Genomic DNA, 25795 nt, shown 5'->3' with positions numbered 1-25795 from the left:
TGTTGTCGTCAGCGGCACGGGAAGTGTGGGCGGCGCCATTCCTGGGCAGGCTGCACTTTCTTTTCACGCTGGGCAGCTCTCCTCACGGGCGCACTCCTTGCGCGTGGGGCTCCCCCACACAGGGGACACCCTTGCATGGCATGGCACTCCTTGCGCGCATCAGCACTGCGCATGGCCAGCTCCACATGGGTCAAGGAGGCCCGGGGTTTGAACCGTGGACCTCCCATATGGTAGACGGAAGCCCTAACCACTGGGCCAAAGTCCGTTTCCCCGCAACTTGTTTTCTTGCAAGAGGAGTTCTTAAGCCTGGAGGAGATTACATGAGGTAAGGCAAATTTTCTTCTTTGTTGTATAGGGAGCTAGGTTACAGGCAGAGGAATGTCTTGCTAGGCACTGTGGATAAGTACAACTAAGCTAGTTACACTGTCTTTGTAATAAAATTCCCAGTCAGCTATTCAGAAATCATTCAAATTCCCAGCCCTTTCCACCTCTGATCTCAATGTTAGTAGCAGAGTTCTATTATGGTCTACTCTTTCCCTGTATTATGAGAGGATTTTACTGCTCTGTGGATTTTATCATCAATTTGATCCTATTAATTTATTTTCCAAAAACTCCTAAATGCTTTGGTTTACCAGTTTTCCTTCTCTGCTATTAAAAATGTTTATATTTTTCTATCATTTCAATGTGAGTTTAAGAAAAAGGAGGTATGACAATATTTATTATTGATGGAAGTTTAAATTTAAAATATCAGACCAAAATATCAAAACATGTTCACTGAGGATAGTTTTTATTGAATTACAGGACACAAGAAGAAAATATTTGAATAAAAGTTAATAATTTATTCAAAACCAGAAACTTTCAATATTAAAAAGTACATTTTTTAGTAAGTGTCTAAACTGTTAACCACTTATTTATCACTTAAAAATAAGGCAAATATTTAGTTACACCCTGAATTCCAAGGGAGGTAGGAAAAATAATCAACTAAAGTTTGCATTAATAAAACATATTAAAATAAGCGAAGCTCTTGCATATTAAGGAAAAATAGCACATGCTTAATTAATGTTAGTTCCCTTTCCCAATTTCATATTGAAGAATGATAATACTCTCCTCTTATGAAAATTTCACACATATAATATCTTAAAGTTTCATCTCCCCTAACATTATTTGATCATAAAGTTTTTTAGTCAATGGAACATAAGATTTTTTCAAATTATCCATAAAGTAAAGTGGATCAGAAATTCTTGATGGATTAAATCCTTCTTCAACAAGTTGAAACTTCTATAGTTTGAAGGTCCCTGCTGTTTCCATTTTTTCCTATAAAACAATTACCAGGATGAATGGAATCATTTTATATTATCCATAATAGTATATAATATATAAATAAAATACTTAAAATGACTGTAATATTTAGTTATAACGTTTTTATATCCAATGAGAATTTCTATATTCATTAATAATTTCTTTTTTTTGGTAATTTCTTTAAACATTAATAAAATAAAAAAAATTTTCCTCCAGAAGATTTCCATATTTAGCTTGATTTATACTGATTAGTTTTGTTCAACTATTATCTCATCCAATTATCTAAGAATTATGAACATATTTCAATGAACTAAATTTAGATACATATAAAACATATAGGCTTATCTCTACAATTCAGTGTCAATTCAGTACTGTGTACAGAGATTGCGATTGGATTCTAAGGAGATAAAGGCTCTGAAAGACAGCCATTTCTAACACAAATACACAAAAGACAGAACACTATAAGAACCAAAGGGTTAAGAAAGCTCTAAAACTTCAGTTCCTAACTATACAATGAGGTGTCCTGGGGCACCTTAGTGAACTTTCAGTTCCTCCATAGGATATTTAAAAATTCTGAGGGAATTTGAGGGACCTTTGTTGGTCACCTCTTGTAAAGTAACTAGTTCAAGGGAGTTCATAGTTTCAACATTAGTTTGCCATGCATTCCTTTCAAAGACATCACATATTTGTGAAAGAGAGTTTCAGTGGTAGCTGTGATAAAAAGCAAGTACCACCAAAAATCAATGTTGGAACATGAAATTAGCCTGGCCCCATCTAGTCCTAAATGAATAATTAAATGAGTAAGTAAAGTCTCATCAGTAGCTGGGCACATTTGTTTTCTTTTTGCTGTGTTTTAGACCAGTAACCTAAAAGGAGAAAGTCTTCTTCCCAAAATAAAGACTCAGAATCCCTCCAAAGGTCCTGGGGCGGTGAGAGGGGGGTGGAAATGAAAGTAAAAACTAAAAGCAGAATTGCTTAAAGCCAATTGCTTTTAGTTACACATACATTCAACAGACACCCCAATGTCTGCTTGTAGTGGAACTTAATTTTAGGCACATAGCCCCAAATGACAGCACATGGTATGTGAAAGATGTGGTTTTAGCTTGCCATCATCCCTGGAACCTTCATTTTGCTCTGAGTTACTGCCTGAAGAATAAGAGAGCAAGTCTATAATTAGGACAAAGACAAAGATACCTTGCACTTCATCACATTCCCTTCTAAAATTAGGCTTGAAATAGAGCATAAATTAGCATCACCTCTACATTCCAATGCTTTCACTATTCCTCTTGAAACTTTCTAATATAAATAAAATACACACATTATCTAGAGGATAAAATAGTATTTCATAATTAAACCACCTCTTGGTTTCCTAGTGTTAACTTTGATGTGTGAGTTCAGATAGTAAAATTACCTGAAGTCTTAAAAATCGTGGGCAAGCATAATCTGGCAGAAATGTTACAAAATGAACATAAATTTTTTCCAAGTCTAAACACATATTTGGTTTTAAAATAATAGCAACCATTCCTGCTTTTCCTTCATAATCTGAAAAAAAAAGTTTAAAATATAGTCAATTTAATATTCCTAGATGAATATTTTTATTTCTGTTACTTACATACTGATTGCCACAAATAGAGATTAAATCTGCTGCAGCAAAAGCAACAAAATAGTAGCATAAATGGGTCTGCCCTTCCCTGAGCACATATCTATTCCCTAGAAATAATTTAGGAACTTAGAGAGGTGTCTATCCCTAATCGTCTACACTACAGAAATGAATCAGATGTAATGGAAAATATCATAAATGTTACACAATTTGCACCTGCTAAACCAACATAAAATATTAAGAAAGAAAACATGTATTTAAGGGCAAATATATTTCAACAGAAATGTCCATTTAAAACATTCAATTTTTTAAGAAAGTGTATTTTTAATTTAAGACACTAGAAATTGGTACTTCCACAACTAATTTTATGGATTGCTCACTGCATATTATGCCACCTAAAGACCTTTCCAATGGAAAAGAACCTCTTTTAATTTTTCTCTAATATACAATGATGATATATTAGAAAAAACATCTCTCTACTGCCCTATCCACACATCCTATACTCAGAGTCCTCTGCTTCTCTAAGCATTAGCTGGAAAATATTGCCATTTGTAAATAAGGATGGAGAAGGAGAATGGCTCTTTTGTGGACTCAAATTGGTCACATTTCTGTGCCATTTTCACCACCATGAGAAAATTTTCATATGCATCAATATTTATAAAGATAAAAGAGGCAAAACAGATTTTAAAATGATTTTTAGAAAAGAACCCAACTCTGAAGGTTCTTGAAACAAGGACTGACATTAAGTATAAGCGGGTGTTGTACTTACTTTAAACTAGAATATGTATTCCTTTAAACTAGAATATGTTCCTCTTTAGTGGTATGCATAAACACTAGTCATAAAGAGAATATTAATAGACTATTGAAAAGCTGTAACTATTTTCAAGCAGTGAGTCACTGACTAGAGTTTTCAAGTTCTGTTTAAAAGTACAAGCAACAACATTCAAATTCAGTTGATATTTTTCCCCTGCTCTGACAATGAAATTTGTTAGCTTGGCTAAGGACATTACTTTCCAAGATAAAGACTGACATATTTATTTTAATATATAAAATTAAAATGTTGATTCAGTAAGATCATAGCAAAACTTTGCAGTGGAATATTGTACTGTGAAAATCTTTCCAAAACCTAAAGTACCTTCATACCTGGCACAACCACACTGTACACATTTGTATCCTATATGAAATCCAATATTCCAATAACATCAGCAACCTCTGTGATTGCAACATTTTCTCCTTTCCATCTGAATAAAAAATAATCTTTAGTTAGTGAGCTTGTATTTGAAGAGCTAGGGGCCCAGTTGTAGGTTTAGAAGTTTGCATTTGGCTTTGTAGAAGCACTTAGTGACCAAAAATCATGCCAGTTTTCAAAATGAAAGGCAATTCTAAGAATGCACATTGCTGGTAATTAAAAAAAACCAGTATCTATTTTTCAGATGCAATTATTTATCAATGTCTTGTAGTTATAAATTTATTTCTGTAAAATGTTCTTTGTGATAAAATAAATTTAAAAATGAAAAATTCGTTTCTAATATAATAATATACAAACTAATATACAAAGTCATAAATATACAAAATATATTTTGAAATATAATAACTTTTAAGTGCAGTTATTTCTCTATCCCTATTGATAAGGATATAAATATTGAAAGAAAAAACTCTAGTTGGGTCTCAGGATACTGTCCCCTTCTGAATTCTGGGTATTAAACCCTTTGTCTCCTTAAAAGCCTAAGAATGGGTATTTATTTTAATTAGAATAATTTTACATAGCTTGAGTACTGGAAAAGCCACAGACACAAGTTAGAGGCCACCTCCCACCAACCCTAGCCTACCCTAAGGCCCTAGTTTTCTACTGTGTCCAGATGTTTCCTCTGGAGCAGCCAGGGTGAGATGTTAGGTCTAAAGAAAAGGCCTGACCATACCTTGAACCTGGAAACTGGAAGGAGTCAGCACAAAATCAGGGCAGGAAATCATAGTGGCAGGGTCCCTGACCTCCTGGGGTATATAAATGCGTGGTGCCAAAACAGCTCAGGGTCTCTCCTTTTAGTGCCAAGGTGCTATCCACTGACTCTGCCCAGAGCAGTTTAGCCTTCCCAAGAAACTGGCCGTGATGGAATCTCTTCCCCTGCTCTTTTGGACCTTTTCTGTTGTATAAGTAATAAAGGGGTCATTTCTGCTGTGCCTGAGTCTGTGTTCCCAAGATGGACCATATGCAACTTGCTTGACAATGAGCTCATAACATGGTACAAGGAGAGGAGATAGGAAGTACAATTCATTTATTTATCTTTTTATTCAGGCATTCCTTGAATATCTACTCTACTACACGCCCCTCACTATTCTATAGTCACTGACATGTAAAGAAAAATAATTTCATACTTCATAAACAATCTTAGTGAATTAAAAAAGGAAATATGAGAAAGGGAAATGAAATTTCAGTATTTCATATTTTTTTGTAATTAGGCCAAATATTAGACCATACTTGACAAAATTGTTTTCTTTTATTTTAACCTTACCATTTAGCAATTCACATCTGCCTACCTGTTTTATATCCTATAACTTAGGATAATCACTAAAATGATTATAAAAATTGACATTGAAATCTAATTTATGGTTTGATGCAGAAACAGATGGCCAATGAGTTTTTAGATAGTATGGTGGTCTGAAGCGGTAGGTACCCCAGAAAAACATGTTCTTGGATTTAATTCATTCCTGTGGGTGTGGACCCATTGTAGGCGGGACATTTTGACGATGCTACTTCAGTTAAGGTGTGACCCACCTCAATCAGAATGAGTCTTTTTATAAGAGAATGAAATTCAGATAGAGAAAAAAACATGGAAGCAAGAAGCTGAAAGCAGCAAACCCAGAAGAGAAGGGAGAGACCAGCAGATACTGTCATGTGCCTTGCCTTATGGCAGAAGATCCACAGATCGCTGGCAGTCAGTCTTCAGGAAAAAAGCATTGCCTTGATGATCCCTTGATTTAGACATTTTTTCACATCCCCAAACTATAAAGTAATAAATTCCCATTGTTTAAACCAATGCATTTCATGATACCTACTTTAAGCAGCCTAAGAAACTGAAACATGTAGAGAAACATTGTGGAGATAAAATGAAAATGACTCTGCCTGCTTCCCGAAAGCCAAAGAGCATGTTGTCTATAATGCTTCCATAAAGCTTCGCTCTGAGCATGGTTCACAATTACAGAACAAGCAGTACATCCGATGATTGTTCATACCTGAAAGTATCCCCGAAATGGTCCCAAAAGTAAAGGAAATTCTCCTCATCTTGGACCATTAAGTCTCCTGTGTTAAAGTAAACATCTCCCTTCTTGAAAATATCATAAAGCAATTTATTTTCTGTGTGCTTCTTATTTCCAGTATAACCAAAGAAGGGATTAGTTGCACTCACTAGAGAAATAAGTAGTCCAGGTTCTCCTGAAAAAGATGGAGTAAGGAATTTTTTTCAGCCATCTGATTAAGACTATTGCTACATGCACCATGCATGCATTTAAATTATATTGGACTAACACAACCAATGTAACTCATCTATCTTACTTTCCTCTGAACTTGTTTTATTACATTTGACATCATTTACTCTGCGTGCCTCCCTCTAAGCACTTCCTTTCACAGTTTGTCACGAACACATTCTACTTTGGAAAACCTACCAGAAGAGAACTAAGGGTAGAGGAAAGATGTCTTAAATTTCTTTTAAATCCTGAGTGGATAAACCAATGGCTACTTTTGTTTCTGGGTTGTGTAGGTAATACTGATATGAATGACAATTATATAAATAACCATATCATAATTTTAATAAAATGATTATAGTAGCAAGATTTATTGGGCATTTACTCTGTATCAAGCATCGTGAGCCCTTTGCAGTTGTCATCTTGTTTATCCTTCACAAAAAATCATTTGAAATCCACAATATAATCCCTACTTTTTAGAGAGGTGAAGTTAAGTTGTGAAAGCCAGACAAATAGGAAGGGGTGGATCTAGAACCCAAATTCAAGTTTCAATGACTTTGCAGCATGGTTTCTGTATGATATTATTTCTCATCCAATTAATATGTTGTTAAAAGTTTAAGAATGTTTTTTCTTCTCTGGCATGTTATTCTGGAAATCCTTGATGAGAAAGAGAAGAGATTTTGAAAGGGTCTCTTATTCCATGAGACTTATTAATTTGTCTCTATTTAGAAACATTTTTTTAAAGATTTATTTGTTTCTCCCTATCCCCATTTTGTTTGCACTTGCAGTCTGTTCATCTTCCTTGTTTCTTTAGGAGGCACCAGGAACTGAACCCAGGACTGCCAATATAAGAGGGAGGTGCCCAATTGCTTGAGCCACCTCCTCTCCCTGCTTTGCTGTGTTCACTTATGTTTTTCTTCTTGTGTCTCTTGTTGCATCATCTTGTTGCATCAGCTTGCCACCCCTACCCATCACACCAGCTCACTGTCTTCTTTAGGAGGTGACTTCACATGTGGTAGGCAGGAGCTCAATTGCTTGAGCCACATCCACTTCCCTAGAAACATTTTATGAAATAATTTTCCACTCTAATGTATCCAAATGAATCAAAGTTTTCCCCAGCAACCTGTAAAGAAAAAAGTGCTTCTACCATCAGGTAAGAAGATAAAGGGGAGCAGAAATCACTGCTCCAGAAATCTTAAAGGCCAATGCTTTTTCCTTTTTGCTTGTTGAAAAGATACAGCCATGTAGTGAGTTAGATGGGGTTGAATTCCAGCAAACTGTAAAGCAATCAATGTCATTTTAACATGAGTTAAGTCCCATTGCTCCCACTCCTTCTGGGCATTCTGGTTTCCAAAGACACACATACCCCTGGCCAACTCAAGCCTGTTCTACTACAGCAGAGGCCTCTATTATTATCATCCTCTGCCATCACTGTCATCACCATCACCATCACCACCAGTATCATAATAGTCATCATCACCCTTGTTATACTTATTGAATGCTTCCTAAGACTCAGGCATTATTCTAAATGCTTTACATATTTATCTAGTCTAATTCCATTGACAAACCTGCAAGGTCGGCACCGAGAGTGTATTCATTTTACAGGTGAAAAAATGAGGAAGAAAAAGTACTTTGCCTAATACTTCATGGCTATCTCATGGCAGAGTTGGTGATTTAACAGGTCCACCTAGTGACTCCACAGCCTCACTTCTATGGTATATTGTCAGTCTACATTCCAATATTTCAGAAATTTCCAAGCCTTTATATCTCCCTTAAAATTTATGTTCTTTGTTTTTCTTTTATAGGACACAGGGCAGTGGGTTCCCTGACAAATTTTTACAAATGCTTAAGTAGGTCATAGTGCAAATTATCCCTCTAGGAATCATTGACATTGTGAAGACACAATGCTGTAGGGAAGAAAAGATGAGTAGCTCATCATGAGAATTCCAAAAACAAAGCAGATATTGGAATCTACCAGCTATTTAAGAAACCCTGAAGTTGCATAAGTATAGTTCTGGGATTCAGCTTCCAATATCAGATACTATTGTAATTTTAATAAATAAAGTAAGAGAGTGTGTTTAAATAAAGTTCTTTGCAATCTCTTCAAATATTGTTTTTCACTGGAATTGGGGAAATATATTTGATAAATGCCCTTAGGCTTGAAATTCAGACAATTGGAATGTTCATTTTTAATATAACATATATTTTTATTTAATATAATAAAATCTTTCCATCTATCAAAAATAAAAACAGGCTTGCAATCTTTACCTCAATGTTTGAAGTAAAAGATTTAAGAACTCATCTCTGAAATGTAGTTTAAACATACTCAGAGGCAGAAAAAAATAATTTTGGCTGATTTACATAGACTAGATCACTAAAAAATTCCAAGGGCACTTTTCTACATTTTACTTTCTAATTTGATTATATCCATCAGCAGTTAATTGGAACACTTGGCATTCATTAAAATTTCTAACTTAAAATTATAAGAAAGTCAGCCTTGGTGTAGGAGTGGGGAGAAAGAGGGTGAAGAGAAAGGGAAGAAGGTAACAAGCCATATATCAGGCTCTCTGCAGTGGTTTGCATACCTCATTTCATTTAATTGTCAACAGTAAACTCACAAAGTAAATATTGCCATCTCTATTTTACATATACAGACAATGAGACTTAGAGAGGCTGAAAAACTTGCCCAAAGTTGCAGTTTATAGGTGTCAGAGTCCAGATTTAAACCCAAGTGTGCCTGACTTTCCGCTCTATCTAGAATAATAAATTGTCAATAATTTTATTTTTGTTGATCTAGGAAATTAGATTTATGCCACTATTATAAAACTGTCAATGGATTAAGAAAATATGAGCAAATAGTAATCACTTTCAAATTTAATAATGTACCATCTGAGTAAACCATTTGGGCCTCTTAGTATCTAATACTTAAAACAATTCCATCTGCACTTAAATTCTAAGTAAGTCAAACTATACATTAGAAATAATCATTCCTTTTTTTCTAGATTCAATAATAATTAGTTAAATAGAAATTCAGAAACTTTCCTTAAGGAGACAGCTTCAGATACAAGATTCTTACCTTTTTTCACACTACTGCACCAGCCCTGCTCATTTCTAATGGGTTCAGCTTTCTGACAATCAAACTTTATCAACTCAAAAGAGAAAAAAAGCTGTAAAAACAAAATCAAACAAACCAAAACAAGTATTTAGTGATTTATTTGTGTTGGTAGTAGATTTTACTCTGTCAGTTGAATTAATTAGAATGTAGATTTATTAAAACAATAATGTTTACTAATGAAAAATTAAATAAATATTTGAAAATTAAAATGGAAGGTATTGGTAAACAGTACTCTTTACTGGCATTCCATTTACTTTCATTTCACTCATGTTGCACTTTACCCTAGCAAAATACTAATAATTTTAATCATGAATGAGTGACATCGAAGTACAGAAGCAATTCCTGCATTCAGTTACATACTCTATTAATTATAAGAGGACCACTTTGATGTCATCTCTTTTTAGCAGTCATTCAAAACATCCCCTGAAATGGAAAGTCTTAATAGAAATAAAATGTAGTTTATGTGTCTTTCATCACTATAAGATCTGTTATCTTGTATGTACAATGACAATTTCTTTTTCTTTTTTAGATTTTTAAAATTTATTCCCCCCCCCCCCGCCCCCACCCCCCATTGTCTGCTCTCTGTGTCCATTCACTCTGTGGTTTTCTGTGTCTGTTTGTATTCTCATTAGGCAGCTCCAGGAACCAATCCCGGGACCTTCTGGAGTGAAAGAGAGGCAATCGCCTCTTGTGCTACCTCAGCTCCTCTGCTCTGCTATGTCTTCTTTCTCTCCTCTGTGTCTTTTGTTGTGTTATCTTGCTGTGCCAGCTCTCCAGGTCGGCCGGCACTCCTGCAGGGGTGGCTTTCCTGCGCGGGGTGGATTTCCCATACAGGGCTGCATTCCTGCATGGACCAGCACTCTGCATGGGCCAGCTAGGCACATGGGCCAGCTTGCCCTCACAGGAGCCCTGGGCATCAAACCCTGGACCTCCTATATGGTAGACAGGAGCCCAAATGGTTGAGCCACATCTGTTTCCGACAATTTCTTCTTTATGTTCCCCAGTGTCTTCCTTATTTATTTATTTGTTTATTTTATTTTATTTTTTTAATCGTCAAAGAAGCTTTAGGTTATAGAAAAGTCGCATAGAAAATACAGGGAATTTCCATATACTGAAAGCTCTCCACTTTTTCCACTATACCCTATTAATAACAGTTTTTGATTTCAAAAACTTTAAATTTTTGTATTTTATTTGTTACCTTTAAAATTATTTTATTATTGATTTTTATGTAGTTATTTTTTGGTTTTAAGAAGGGTCACAACTGTGGCAGGGGAGGGTCACTGGTGCAGGGTGTCAATGATATGGGGATGTGTGGGGAGGGGTGCACCTTGGGCATGCCTCTAAGTCATATGAATATGTTCAAGTTTTCATGGGACATTTTCTCAGTGTGTGGAGACCAACACAATAACCTAAAGAATATTGAATTCCTATCCTGGGCAATCCTGTTACATTCTCTAATAGAATGCCAAGAATCTCCCAAATACATGGGCAGTGTATAGTGAAGGAAGACAGACCATTATGCCAGATCCTTGATATTAATGATTGTACATATGAACCATTACCTGTGAATATGGAACTTAGCTTAGTATTATATATTGCCTAAGAGTTGCCTCCTGAAAGTCTTCTTGTTGCTCAAGTGTGGTGAAGACAGACTATTATGCCAGATCCTCGATATTGATGATTGTACATATGAACCTTTACTTGTGAATATGAAACTTTGCTAGTATTATATATTGCCTAAGAGTTGCCTCCTGAAAGTCTCCTTGTTGCTCAAATATGACCTCTCTCTAAGCCAAATTCTCCATATAAATGCACAATGTTCCCCCCAGTGTGGGATATGACTCCTGGGGATGAGCCTCCCAGGCACAGAGGGATTATTACCAAGCACCAAATAGCAATGTTTCTGGAAAAAGACCTTGAATTAAAGGGGGAAATATTAATACAAATGAGTTTTTATGGCTAAGAGATTTCAAAGTGTGTCAGGAGGTCATTCCAGAGATGATGCTTATGCACGTTTCAGCAGGATCTCACTGACTGCCACAGTAAACAGTGCTTCAAGCAGCAGGGCTTCTGAGGGTTCTAGAGACATCTAGACATTATAAGCAGGGCAGACAAGCTCAGGAATTTGGCATCCTGTCATTGGGCCTTGCTTTGGAATTTATGCTCCCTAGTGTAACAGAGTTAGACTCATTTGCAGTTTCCCTACATATTGCTCTTCTGCTCCTTTTATTTGGACTTATAATTAGGCTAAACTTGCTAAATATATGTCCCAGAGACTTAAATCTTGTGGTCTGTCCATGTGGCGATTGAGCAATGAATCTAAGCAAAGATGTAACACCTACTCTCAAGTTCACTGGACTCACATAGGACCACTAACAAGGACATGATAATGGACAATGCCCATCCCAAGGAACAGAGTGTCTGCAACTACAAGAAGATAGTTCCATCCATCTGCCCCATGGGATCTAAACCCCCTCTCAATTAGAAACAGAGTGGGCATTGCTATCCCCAAATCCTCAAGATTGAGGAGTGAACAATGACTAAAATAGACTATTATTTTATTATAGACATTATTCTAGCAATAGAAGACCTTTTATCATTGATATAAAGGCAGTGGCCACCAGAGGTTCTGAGGGAAGAATAGGTGTAACATGGGAACATTTAGGGACACTGGAATTGTCCTGTATGACATTGCAATGATGGATACATGCTGATATATATTTTGTTTTAACTTATAAAATTGTGTGGGGCAGAGTATAAACTGTAATGGAAAATATAATCCATGATTAGTAGCAATGCTTCAATATGTGTTGAGCAATTGTAACAAATGAACCACAGTAATGAAAGATATTGTTAATGTGCAACTTGTGGGGGGCATATAGGAATCCTCTATATTTTTTATGTAAAAGTTATGTAATCTAAATCTTCTTTAAAAAAAAAATAAATGTAGTCTATGTGAATGCATGGATTTTTTTGTCTATTTTTTCTTCACAGTTCCTAGAAAAATGATGAGATGCCTAATGCCCTTGTTACCGTGATATCTAGTTTGACCTTTTCCCCTGGGTCATTCACCTTAATGTCTGTAAACTAACACTCAGTACTTCCGTACACTGTTGCGGTGTGACATGGCAAAATTTGGAACATCCTCATCACATTGGGAACCAAGGAGTCCCTGACTTGCAGCCTGTCCTACAGAATTTGGAATTGTACATCCCCATGGTCATGCTGAAACAATTTTATATACTATTTACAGATCTCTCCTGTAAATTCTGTTTCCCTAGAGAACATCTCACTCTCCTCCAACAGTCTCAACACCCCTGCCCTTATAATGCCCATATAATCATGTCATTCAGATTCACAGATTCACTAAATTCTGACCTTGGGTTGGACTGAAGATTGCTTTGTGCCAACCCCCTCATTTTATATATAAGAAAACTGAGACTTTACTGATCAATTAAATAATTACATTAACCTTAATTAGGACATAATAAACTAACATGAAAGAATGTAATGAAGTGGGGGAAATGATAAGGAAGAACAGAGAGAATAAAGAAAGTGGGATAAGGGGGGAGGGGGGAAGAGAGAGAGAAACTGAAACATACAGAGAAAAAAAGAAATAAAAAATAACTGGGAAAAGATTAATGTAATTAATAAGATCATTGTAATAGTGTTATTTATTATCAAAGATTAAACATAAACATCTCTGTTTTAATATCCATATTAACCAGATGTAACTAGCATCACAATTCATAATTTGAATGAAAGCAATTAATATTAAATACTGTATGACAGACACACTACTAAGAGCTTCATAATAGTATTTAATCTATTAGTCAATATACTCTATGAGATGGGATTTAATATTACCCTATTTTAAGACAAGGGCAATGAAGAGACAGCAAGGCAAATATATTATTTTGTTATCATTTTGTTATTCTGGACATAAAAATTCTTTATTAAAATGTAAGCCTGCATCATGTTGGTCTTTGTAACTGGGATAATGGAAAACTGACCACTTTCCTAATGGCTGGGAGAAAGAGGTTAGGAAGATCCAGAACTGTATTTACCATTGTGGTCAAGCAAGAACAGAGCTATTCTTTTCTTCCCTGTTTTAACATGCTTTATTTTTAAAAATTTGCCCAGCAATTGGTGATACCAGCTCTAATGCTATTTCTTTTAGATTAATCTGGCAACCATGGGTGTGGGCAAGCATCATTACACTCTAAATCTCTATTCAGTGCCTGTTATCAGATACAGTAGGCTTGATGGTCAGAAATTGGATAATTTTGTAGTCCAAATGAAATTTAAATATATCAGAGAATCTTCTAAAACTAGTCTGGATCAAAGTGTTAATGCTCAGCTGGAGGGATTTCTAGTATTCCCTCTGCCTTCAAGAGATCCCCTTGAGGTTACAAAAATGGCTGCATTATAATAAAGCAATCTAAAAAATTGATGCCACAGTTTAAATATATTTGTATATTTTATGTGTATGCAATGTATATGTATAGTTATATATATGTATAGTTATATGTTTATGTATATGTAGCCAGAACCATAATGTTGCACAACTGAACTATTGTTCATAATAGTCTAGGTCCCTCCAGAACTGTGCAATAAACTCCTGCCTGGAGGTACACATTAGTCCTGGGTGTCTTGGACATACCTGTATGCTTTTGTATATTAAGATTTGTAAATTCAACCAAGTAATGGTGCCCAGTTATTAGTCAAGCAATCAATGGGCTAATTGTAATACAAAGGCATTTCATGGACTTTAATCATCAATGAGTTGATTGCATAAAAGGTTGATTACATCTATCATCAACTGAGAAGACTGCAGTCAGCAATGAGTGACATTTCATCCAATCAGTTGAAAGCATTAAAAGAAGAAGTAATTTCAGCATTCAGAGAGAGAATTACCATATCCACTTCGTACAGCCATTGTCTCCTGGGAAACTCATTGAGGACTTCATTGGAGTCCCTGACTTGCAGCCTGTCCTACAGAATTTGGAATTGTACATCCCCATGGTCATGCTGAAACAATTTTATATACTATTTACAGATCTCTCCTGTAAATTCTGTTTCCCTAGAGAACACTGACTAATACACCTATATTTAGAATATTCTGAAATATCTAAGAGAAAGCTAGTTGAGCTAATAAACAAGTTCAGCAAAGTGACAGGAGACAAGATCAACATGCAAAAATCAGTGTTTTTATACACTAGTAATGGACAATCTGAGGAGGAAACTGAGGGGAAAAATCCATTTACAATAGCAACTAAAAGAATCAAATATCTAGGAATTAATTTAACCAGGGATGTTGTAGCAGTTTGATATGGTTATGAATTCCGAAAATAGATATTGGATTATGTTTGTAATCTAGTCTGTACCTGGGCATGATTAAGTTATATTAGGGCTTTGATTGGGCCATGTCATTAGGGCATTAGGTCTCTACCCCTTGGTGGGTGGGGACTCACAGATAAAAGACATGGGAAAGGATAGAGTTGGGGTTTCTTAATGTTAGAGTTTTGATGTTGGAGTTTGATGCTGAAGCCTTAAGCTGGAGCCCCGGTAAGTAAACTCACAGAGGAAAGAGAAGCCAGCCCCAGGAAGAGAGGAACCCTGAACCCAGAAAGAACCAAGCCCTGGGAAGGAAGGAACCTTGAACCCAGAGAGAAGCAAGACCCTGGAAAGGAGGAACCCAGGAAGCCTGAACCCTCGCAGCCGTCGGCAGTCATCTTGCTCCAACACATGAAAACAGACTTCGATGAGGGAAATAATTTATATTTTACAGCCTGGTCTCTGTAAGCTCCTACCCCAAATAAATACCCTTTATAAAAACCAACCAATTTCTGGTATTTTGCATCAGCATCCCTTTGGCTGACTAATACAGATGTAAAAGACCTCTACTCAGAAAACTACAAAATACTACTAAAAGAAATCAAAGAAGACCTAAATAAGTGGAAGAACATTCTGTATTCATGGTTTGGAAGAATAAATATTATTAAGATGTCAATTCTACCGAAAATTCAAATACCAAATTTATTTGGAAGTGCAAGGGGCCCTGAATAGCCACAAATATCCTAAAAAAAGAAAAACAGACTTGGAGAACTTACACTTTCTGACATTAAAGCATATTGCAAATCTATAATGGTCAAAACAGCATGGAATTGGCATAAAGATAGACACACTGATCAATGGAATCAAATTGAGAGTTCAGAAGAGACCCTCACCTCCATGGTCAACTGATTTTTGACAAGGCTACAAAGTCTGCTGAGACTACTCTACTGGGACAGAACAGTCTCTTCAACAAATGGTGCTGGAAGAACAAGAGAACTGGTTATCCATAACGAAAAGAATGAAAAAGGACTCCTAGCTCACTCCCTATATAAAAATAAATTCAAAATTGACCAAAGACCTAAACTCCAGGTTTAGATCCATAAAAGCTAGGACCATAAAACTCGTTGAAGAAAATGTAGTGAGACATCTTCAAGATCTAGTGGTAGGTGGTGGTTTCCTGAGTATTTTGCTCAAAGTATGAATAAATGAAGAAAAAAATAAATGGGACATCTACAAAATTAAACACTTTTGTGCATCAAAGGACTTTGTCAAGAAGGTGAAAAGGCAGCCCACTAGAAGGCAGATGTGGCTCAAGTAATTGAGTGCCCACCACCCACATGGGAGGTCCTGGGTTCAGTTCCCTGTGCCTCCTAAAGAAGACAAATGAACAATGAGCAGACAACAAGCAGACATTGAGAAAAACAAAAAACAAGCAGACAATGAACAAAAAAAAAAAAAAAGAGAAAAAAAAAGGCAGTCCAGTCAAAAAGAGAACGTTTTTGGAAATCACATATCCAATAAGGATTTAATATCCAGGACATATAGAGATCCTACAACTCTATTACAAAAAAGCAAACAACCCAATTTAAAAATGGGAAAAGACTTGAATAGACATTTTCCAGAGAGGAAATACAAATGGTGAAAAAGTACATGAAAAAATGCTCAACATCACTAGCTATTAGGGAAATGCAGATCAAAACTACAATGATGTGGCGGACTTGGCCCAGTGGTTAGGGCATCCGTCTACCACATGGGAGGTCCACGGTTCAAACCCCGGGCGGCCTCCTTGACCCATGTGGAGCTGGCCCATGCGCAGTGCTGATGCGCGCAAGGAGTGCCGTGCCACACAGGGGTGTCCCCCGCGTGGGGAAGCCCCACGAGCAAGGAGTGCACCCATAAGGAGAGCCACCCAGCAAGAAAGAAAGTGCAGCCTGCCCAGGAGTGGCGCCGTACACACGGAGATCTGACACAATAAGATGACACAACAGAAAGAAACACAGATTCCTGTGCCACCGACAACAACAGAAGCAGACAAAGAAGACACAGCAAATAGACACAGAGAACAGACAACCGGGGTAGGGGGGAAGGGGAGAGAAATAAATAAATAAATAAATCTTAAAAAAAAAAAACTACAATGAGTGGAGCAGGTATATTTTGGTAGTTGACTCGTAATTCACATGCACAAGCTCCCAGGTTTAATCCCTGGTATGTACTAACACAAAAAACCTACTACAATGAGATACCATTTCACACCTTACAAAATGGCCATTATTAAAAAAAAAAAAACTGCGAGTGCTGGAAAGGATGTGGAAAGGATGCTTAAAAAAAGAGGTTCAACATCACTAGCTATTAGGGAAATGCAGACCAAAACTACAATGAAATATCATTTCATACCTACTAGAATGGCCACTATTAAACTGAAAACTACAAATGTTAGAGAGGATGTGGAGAAATAGGAACACATTCACAGTTGGTTAGTGGGAATGGAGAATGGTGCAGCCACTGTGGTAAATTGGCAGTTCCTAAGGAAGTTAAGTATAGATTCATCATGTGCTCTAGCAATACCACTTCTAGATACCTAAAAGAACTGAGAGGAGGGACACAAACAAACACCTGCAAAGCGATGTTCAGAGTGACATTATTCACAATTGCCAAAAAATGGAAACAACCCAGTTGCCTATCAACAGTTGAATGGATAAACAAATTGTGGTATATACACATGATGGAATATTTATTCAACTATAAGAAGAAATGAAATAGGAACGCCTATGAAAACATGGATGAACCTTGAGGACATTGTGTTGAGTGAAGTAAGCTAGATATTAAAGGACAAATATTGTATCATTTCACTAATATGAAGTAATTATAATGAGCAAATTCACGGAGTTAATAGCTTGAATATAGGTCACCAGAAAATAGAATGATGATAGAGAAGGGAAAGCTGAGGTTTCATTTGTGCAGAATTTGTAAAAAGGTTATTATTAAAATTTGAAAGTGGATAGGGGTGATAATAGCACATTATAGTGATTATAATTAGCAATGCTAATGCATGGGTATGATACTGGTTGATTGGGAAAGTTTACTGTATAGCATATCACTAGAGGGAAAGCTAATGGATGAAACATGGGATTGTTTGGCATAGCGAACTCTCTGGTGGACAATGAGTATGGTTGAGAGTGTAAATATAAGAATGCCTTTCTTTGATGCAGAACAAAAGTATGATAATGTTACCACATGTTAATAGGGTAATATGTGTGCAAAAACACAACCAAAGCAAACTATGGACTGTAAGGAATAGTAATATAGTAATCTTCTCCCATCAATGGTTAAAAAAAAGGCGGGGAGGGGATTCTTCTAAGTGAAAGAAACCAGACACAAAGTACTAAATATTGTTTGACTTCATCTATACAAAATGTAAATACAAATAAATTTAGAGACTGAATAGATTAGCATTTATGTGTGGCAGGGGAAGGATAGAGGATTGAGAAGTGACTACTAAGGGGTAGGGGGTATTTCTTTTTGGAGTAATGAAAATGCTCTAATATTGATTGCAGGGATGAATGCTCAACTCTGATTATACCAAAAGCCATAGATTCTACACTTCATATGGATTATATGGTTCGTGAATACATTTCTATAAAATTAGTTTAAAAAAAAAAAGAGTTAGGGGGGCAAATCTGGAGAGTGCCATGTCACAGTGCCATGGGAAGAAGGAATAATCACAAGCATCACGGGGACCCAAAAGATCAAGTAAGAGTAGGGCTAAGACACATTAATTGGATTTAACAAAAGGATAATGTTAGTGGCTTAACAAGGGCAGTTTTAGTAGAATGGGGAGGGTGGGTGAGATACAAAGAATTGAGAAATACATGGGAGAGAGTAAGTGGAAGTAACTAGCATAGACAAGGTCAAAAAAATTTATTTTAAGATAGGTGAGACTTAGGTAGGTTAAGTACTGGCAGGAAGGAAGCTGAAGAGGGGTATTGAAGAAACAATAGGAGAGGGCTAAATGTGAGTCAGTTATCCATGGAAGCCAGAGGGCTGGGGTCCAGGGCATCTGAGGGACTGAGCCTGGCTCTGAAGACTCTCTCCCTTCCTCCCTGCCTCCATGCCCCCTCGCATGCCCGTTCTCTGTCTCTCTTTGAATAGGAAGACAGGTGTTATGTTGAGAGTGATAGCTTAGGAGAGAGGGGAAGGAGGTATGAGGGGAAGGAGAAACTCTGAAGTTGCCAATTTGAGCTGGGAGAGAGGGCTGCCTAGGGAAACAGAAGTTTTGCCAGGCTGTGGTGAGTGCCGGGAGGATGTAGAAGCCATAAACTGGAATTGGGATGTATCCTAGATTTGTGTGATTTTCTCCATCGGAGCTCAGAGGCACTGATGTAGAGACAAGGGAAGCAGGCAGTGAAACTGATCCAAGGTTGGGCCGTGCCAAGCAGTGTGACAAATGGATAGAGGGTTCCAGGTCAGAGAGGTAGATTTGAGGAGACGTGGAGCTTAGCTGAAGAGGAGCTTCATGTTTTCAAATAAGGTACCCACATAGGGATTTTGCATTGTGAAGACAGTGTTTACCAAGACTTTCTTATGAAATTTATAAAACTATAAGTAAATTAATTTTAAATAAAAAAATTTTTTTGAGAACACCTTTTCATTGTTTTTATATTCAAGAGTAACTTAGGACTAAAATTCTTAGGTAAAGACACTACTCTCCTTTTTTCTGGCATTGAGTGCTTTGTTTTTGTTTTGAGAGATGCCTGAGATGAGTCTGTTTCCCAATTTTACCCTATACTTTGTATATTCCTTGCTTTTTCTGCTTTGGCATCTCCTTAGACTTGTTTAATTATTATTCAGTAATATCACCAGGATATAATTTTCCGTTGAGTATTCTCTGTCATATGTCCCCCCAGAACACAATGTGCCCTTTTAATCTGACGATTCGAGTCTTCATTTTAAGAAACTTTCCTTCTATTATGTTTGGAAATTATTTCTCCTTGATTTGTTCTTTTCTGCAGAAACACCAGTTAAGCCTATGTCAATCCATAGTTCTTGTTTTCAATGTCTATCTTTTCCCTTTGTTTTCTGGGTTTGTCTTTTGTTTTTTTTTTGACATAATTATTTGCCTGTGCTTTTTACTGTGTTTGCATGTTTGTGGGACTCCTTAAGCCCATCTATCTCATTACTTCACAGTGCCTACATTCCTGTTTAATTATAAGTCTTTTATTGTGATGTTCAGCTCTGTAATATTTTCACTTTTTTCTTCTATTTTTTTCTTTGAGTTAGACATGTTTAATTTTCAACTCCTTTTGTTGATATCTGTCTTCCTTGAACTTTCCTCTTCTTTGAGGTTTTTGGGGTTTTTTTCTTTTTGAGGTAAGAGGGCCAGGGATTGAACCCTGGATCTTGTAGATGAGAAGCCAGCACTTGACCACTGAGCCACATTGGCTCCCCTGAGCTGGTTTTTCATTTGTTTAATTGTTTTTTTTGTTTGTTTTTCAGAGGCACTGGGGACCTAACCCAGACTTCCCATGTGGGAAGCCAGTGCTCAACCGCTTGAGCCACATCTGCTCCCTGAAGTCTTATTTTTAAAGAGAGTATTACTGCAATGTTTTGAGCCTATGGGAAATTGTTTTTCTAAACATTTTGGGGGAATTTGGGGACATTTTAGGCTGCCTTTTATTTAGATTTGTTTTAACCCCTTTTTCAAGTTGTTCTTTCTTAATCCCCAGATGAAAATATTGTAGAAAAGAAGAAGGCAGGCTATCATTTTTACTTGGGTTTGTCTCTCAAATATGTTGTTATCAAATTTTTAATATCATTTGCTTTGGGAGCACATATGAGCACCTTTGGGTCCAAGGAAGTCTGTGTTGCTGTCTCATCTTTCCTCTTCACTTATGCCATTCTCTCTGTTTGATGGATAATCCCCCCTTAGATAGCAAGTAAAAGGTTCCATTAGGTGTAAATGAGAGAAGGATTTTTCAAATCTCTCCAACTACTTATGAAGTAGTTGTTGCTCCAATTTTTTCTGATTACCTGCTATGTAACAAAACAACTGGTAATGAAATGAAAAAGACAGGCTAGAATCCATATGATATTAAGAATGATTATTTTTCATTCCCAAACTGAAAAGAAAACTAAAATGAGTTGAACAATCAGAAATTATCCAACCAAATTAGAGATAATTATGACATCGTTTTCTTGCATTTTTGATATTTATTATAGTCTGCTAAGGAACATAAAGCATTAGAAATTCATAATGATAATGAATGTCAAGCCAGTAATAAAAAATACGAATCTTCTTCATTGCACTCTTGATGGATAATTACTTTGGAATGACTCATCTACACTAAGGAGGCTTAATATGACTACCAAATTTGTAGTGGGGCCAGTGCACTGCATTGAGAAAAATTAACTGTAAGGAATGTAAAACTCAATTATATTATCACTTACATTCCCAAAATACTTTTTTCTGGCATGCAAACATATTTCTGAGATGTCACCTAGACCCTTAAAATCCCAAAAGAATGCATTATAAAAATAGTTTGCATCTTTTTTAGTTTCACAGCTTTGAATACATAGCCTGATTAAAAAGGTGAGCAGCTGCAGCATGAAAATTGCATATGTATGTGAATAACTTACAGATGTTGAAAACCCCACAGACTAGAAATCTAAATATTCCTTTTCCATTGCTTCAAGGTGTCCTTTGATGTATGGCAGTTTATTATACAGACATCTAATGCTACAAAACTAAGAATTTGGGAATGCAAGTAATTCAGATGCACTAAGATTTAATCTATGGAATTCTTAAAGGTCTTTTCAAAGACAAAGGGGAATTGTTAATATCTGCTTGGTTAGGGCACTCTGGGAACCTCCGCAGTAAGATGAGGAGATGATTCCACTCTCAGAATAGATGTGAAGTCACTGAGAAAACACAGCTGAAAGGGAGACAGATCGTTGATCAAAGATTACTCCATATATGTGTGTATATGATTGGCACCCAAGTGTCAGCTACTGTTCTTGCACTCTTCATGTCATATTTAGGAGTCATAAAGTGAGTTAGGAAGTTTTTATCTCCTTTTCTATTTTCTGGGAGAGTTTTTAAGATTGGAATTGATTGCTCTTTTAATATTTGGTAAACTAATCAGAATAACCATTTGTGACTGAGGGAAGATTTTTGAATATTGACTCATTTTATTTAGTGGGTTAAATTAATTTTTGAATCAGGTACAATAATTGTTAGTGTAAAAAGAATATCACTTTTGAATAAGTTTTGATAAATTACATTCTGCTAGGAATTTGCCTATTGTCTAAATTTTCAAATTTATTGATATAAAGTCATTCAAAATATTTTCTTTTGATTCTTAATGTCTAAAGCATCTGGAATGACCCCATTTCCATTCCTAATATTAGTTATTTGTGATTTCTGTCTCTATATGAATCAAGCAAAAACAATTTTTTTACTTTTAAGTAAAATTTTATTTTCATCTTTTTTGATGCTCCTTACTGTTTCTTTTCTAATTTCCTTCCTTTTATTTTAAGTTTATTTCAGTAGCTTTTTAAGTTAACTTATAGAGATGGAGGTCTAGCTCACTAATTTTCCAGCTGTTCTTAGATGAGTCAGTAAGTTTTGAAATGTAGCATTGGCAGGACCTCAAAAAAAAAAAAAAAAAAAAAGGATGAAATATGTTGAAATAGTAGGTTGAAATACTCAGAGAAAATAGAAATACATGCCAGGACCTATCTTGCTGTTTATATCTTATATGATTAAATTTGAAAATAGAGCAAAAGAATTGTCTTATTATCCCCATTATATATATAGAAAACATAGAAGATTGTCGAGGTTTTCATAATCTAAACCACAGTTTAATTAGAGGTAACTTTATTTATAGAAGTTCTTAACCAAAAATCAGTATTTGCCAAAATTTTCAAGCACAAAATCTAGAAAAGGGTTAGATAACCTCAATGTATTTCCTCTATTAGAAAATAATATACTTACTTTGTAAAAGAAAGTTGTTCTCCCAACTGATCCAATTTTCCCAGTGTAGTTCAGGAGAATAATGTTTCCTTCAGTAGCTCCATAGAATTCACATATCTTAATATTTCCAAATCTGTCTAATAACTCTCTCCACACATCACTCCGTACACCATTTCCAACTGCCAGACGCACCTGATGATCCTTTTCTCCTTCTCTCTATTAAAATAAGAGGTCTGGCTTATGATTAATTAAGTTCAGGTTCCAATTCTTTCTTTATTATTACTTAAGTGATAGAAGTAAATTGCATAGGTACAATAATGGAAGGAAGGTAAAAAGTCAAGTCAGTCTGTTGCAGAACTTTGTCCAATAGTTATTGTAAGTAAGCTTAGCCCAGATTAGTATATTTTATTTTTAATTTTTTTATTCCCCCATATCTGGAAAAGACTCTTTCTAAATCTCACATTATTGAAGTTTTAAAAAATACATATTTGGTAAGAAAGAAAGCATATTTTAAGAAGAAAACATCACTTTAAAAAATTTAGGAAAGTAGATGTGGCTCAAGGAGTTGAGCACCTGTTTCCCACATGGGAATTCCTGGGTTTGGTTCCTGGTGTTGCCTAAAAAACAAAAAACAAAAAACAAAAAAATCCAACCAAGCAAAAGAAACAACAAACCAAACTCAGAGAAGCCGATATGCTCAGTGGTTAATTGCCCACTTCCCACATACAAGGTCCTAGGTTCAAACCCCAACCTCTGGTATCTCAAACAAAGAAATTATTAAACACCTTGGGGCTGCCAGCTCTATCATTCATTATCTATATAAATTTGAAGATGACACTGAACCCCACTCTGATTCTCAATTCATTCATCTTCAAAAGAAGGTAAGCATACCTATCTCACTTATTTACTGCAATATAACAGTTAAATCCTCAGGCCTAGTAAAGTCCTTGCATTTTTGAAGAAGGAACAAAGGTGCTATTTTAAGATAGAATGTAATCAACAAGAATGAATGCTGTAACCTCTAAGATATTTAAGTATTTAAGGAAAAATATTTAAAGAAATAAAAGAAAAATTAAAGGATATATATCTAAAGAGCTAATCAATGGAAAACATTAATAACAAAAATAGGATTGTTCCAAACTGAGACTAAAAAGGAGGGAAAAGAAAACATTAAACAAAGAACAAAATATAAGATTTAAACCCAAATACATCAGTAAATACATTAAATGCAAATGGAATACTCTACATGTAAGACTAAGACTATCAGAATGTATACAAATATAAAACCCAAATACATATTTGTGACAAGAAATGTACTTTCCATTTTAGACTGCATAAAAGTTGAAAGTGGTTGGATGGAAAAATATGCCGTGTACTCAAAGACAAAAATAAAGCAATTAGAATTTGTGCTCCTGAGTGTGATGGAGCTGGACACAGATGTGAGTTTCCTACACATGCCTCTTCTGTCACTTTTACTGAACCTGTGGTTGGTGCTAGGGTTGGTGTATTCTCAGGAGACTTGAATCTCTGAACTGCCCATATGCCAGCTGGGCCCTGAGCCTCAGCAGAGTGGCGACTCCTATTCTCTGGTTCGTTGGTCTTGCCCAGGTCAGCTAACAGGGAGGTGAAGATGGTCAACCACCACACCAGGGAATCAAGAGTGCCTACAACTGTAAGCAGAGGAATTGCAACCATCATCCATGTGGAATCTAAGTTCCCTCCTGATCTAGAGGTGGAGAGGACATCACCATCCCAGGGTCCACAGAATGGAGGAATAAAATACAGACTATAGTGAACTTACTGATATTCTACTATAAAACTACTGTGACGAGTAATGGAAGAAATTTTAGCATCGAGGTGGAGAAGGTGGCCATGGTGGTTGCTGAGGGCAGGGAGAGGGTAGAAGAGATGTAATATGGGGGCATTTTTGGGATTTTGAGTTGTCCTTAATGCAGGGTCAGATGCTGGACTTTGTATATCCTGCCATAGCCTACTGAATATACTGGGGGAGAGTGCCAACTACTGGGTAGACTATTATCTGTGTGGGGCAGCAGTGCCCCAAAATGTGTTCACCAAGCGCGATGAGTATGCGGCAGTGATGGGGGAGGTTGTTGGTGTGGGAGGAGTGGGGTGTGGGGGTGGGGAATATACAAGAACCTCTTATATTTTTTTAATGTAACATTTTTTTGGTGACGTATGTATTTTCAAAAAAATGCAATTTACAAGGGTGATGTGGTGGGGGGTGGGGAGCGGGTTATATGGGAACCTCTTATGTTTTTTGTTTTTAATGTTTTTTAATGTAACATTCCTTGTGATCTGTTAACTTTAATTAACATAATAATAATATAATAAAAAATTTAAAAAGCATTATTGAGATAAAGGATATTTAATACAAATAAAAATTTTCATTCAACAGGAAGATATAGGAACCCTATATAAAGCAAAACTAACAGAGTTAAAAGGATAAACAGGTAAATCTCTTAACTAATATCTCTCAGTACTGAGAGATAAAGCAAATAATCAAAAGCAACAGAACAAGACAAGTAACCAACTTAACAAAATATGTTTACACAACACTATAGTCAATCACTGAAAAATGTACCTTCTCTGCAAGTGTCAATGAAACATCTCCCAAAATAAATCATATGTTGAGCTGCATAGTAAGTGCTAATCAACTTTAAAGCATTGGCCTTATTAAGATGTTTATAGACCACAACAAAATTAAACCAGAAATAAATAACAAAAAGGAAACTAGATCATCTCTAAGTAATTGGATAATAACATAATTCTAAACAAACTCTGGGTAAAAGAAAAAAAATTACAATGGGAATTAGAAAATACTTTGAACTGAATGACAGAAAAAACTCTGTTAGTAGACAATTGTCCAGGATATTTCTATATATATCAGAAAGTCTTTCCCAGGACATTTATACATCAAATTGCTTTGGAAGCTAGAGATAGCTTCTGGGTCACAGAGCAGATTTATTTCTATTCCATGATAGTAAAGTCTCTCTCT

General features: G+C 36.0%; 1 protein-coding gene across 1 annotated transcript in view; it reads right to left on the bottom strand.

The window, feature by feature from the left end:
- Positions 1–1027: 1027 nt before the first annotated feature.
- The window catches only part of SLC27A6 (solute carrier family 27 member 6), a 74522-nt gene continuing 49754 nt past the window's right edge, over positions 1028–25795 (bottom strand). The window contains 6 exon segments of the mRNA XM_058277995.2: positions 1028–1314; positions 2711–2841; positions 4043–4140; positions 6131–6329; positions 9435–9525; positions 22801–22995. Coding sequence (XP_058133978.1) covers positions 1138–1314; positions 2711–2841; positions 4043–4140; positions 6131–6329; positions 9435–9525; positions 22801–22995 — 891 coding nt within the window. The 3' untranslated portion in view covers positions 1028–1137.

Source organism: Dasypus novemcinctus, chromosome 2 (genome assembly GCF_030445035.2).
Source record: "Dasypus novemcinctus isolate mDasNov1 chromosome 2, mDasNov1.1.hap2, whole genome shotgun sequence".
Taxonomy (NCBI): Eukaryota; Metazoa; Chordata; class Mammalia; order Cingulata; family Dasypodidae; genus Dasypus; species Dasypus novemcinctus.
This window is presented reverse-complemented; position numbering and strand designations above follow the sequence as displayed.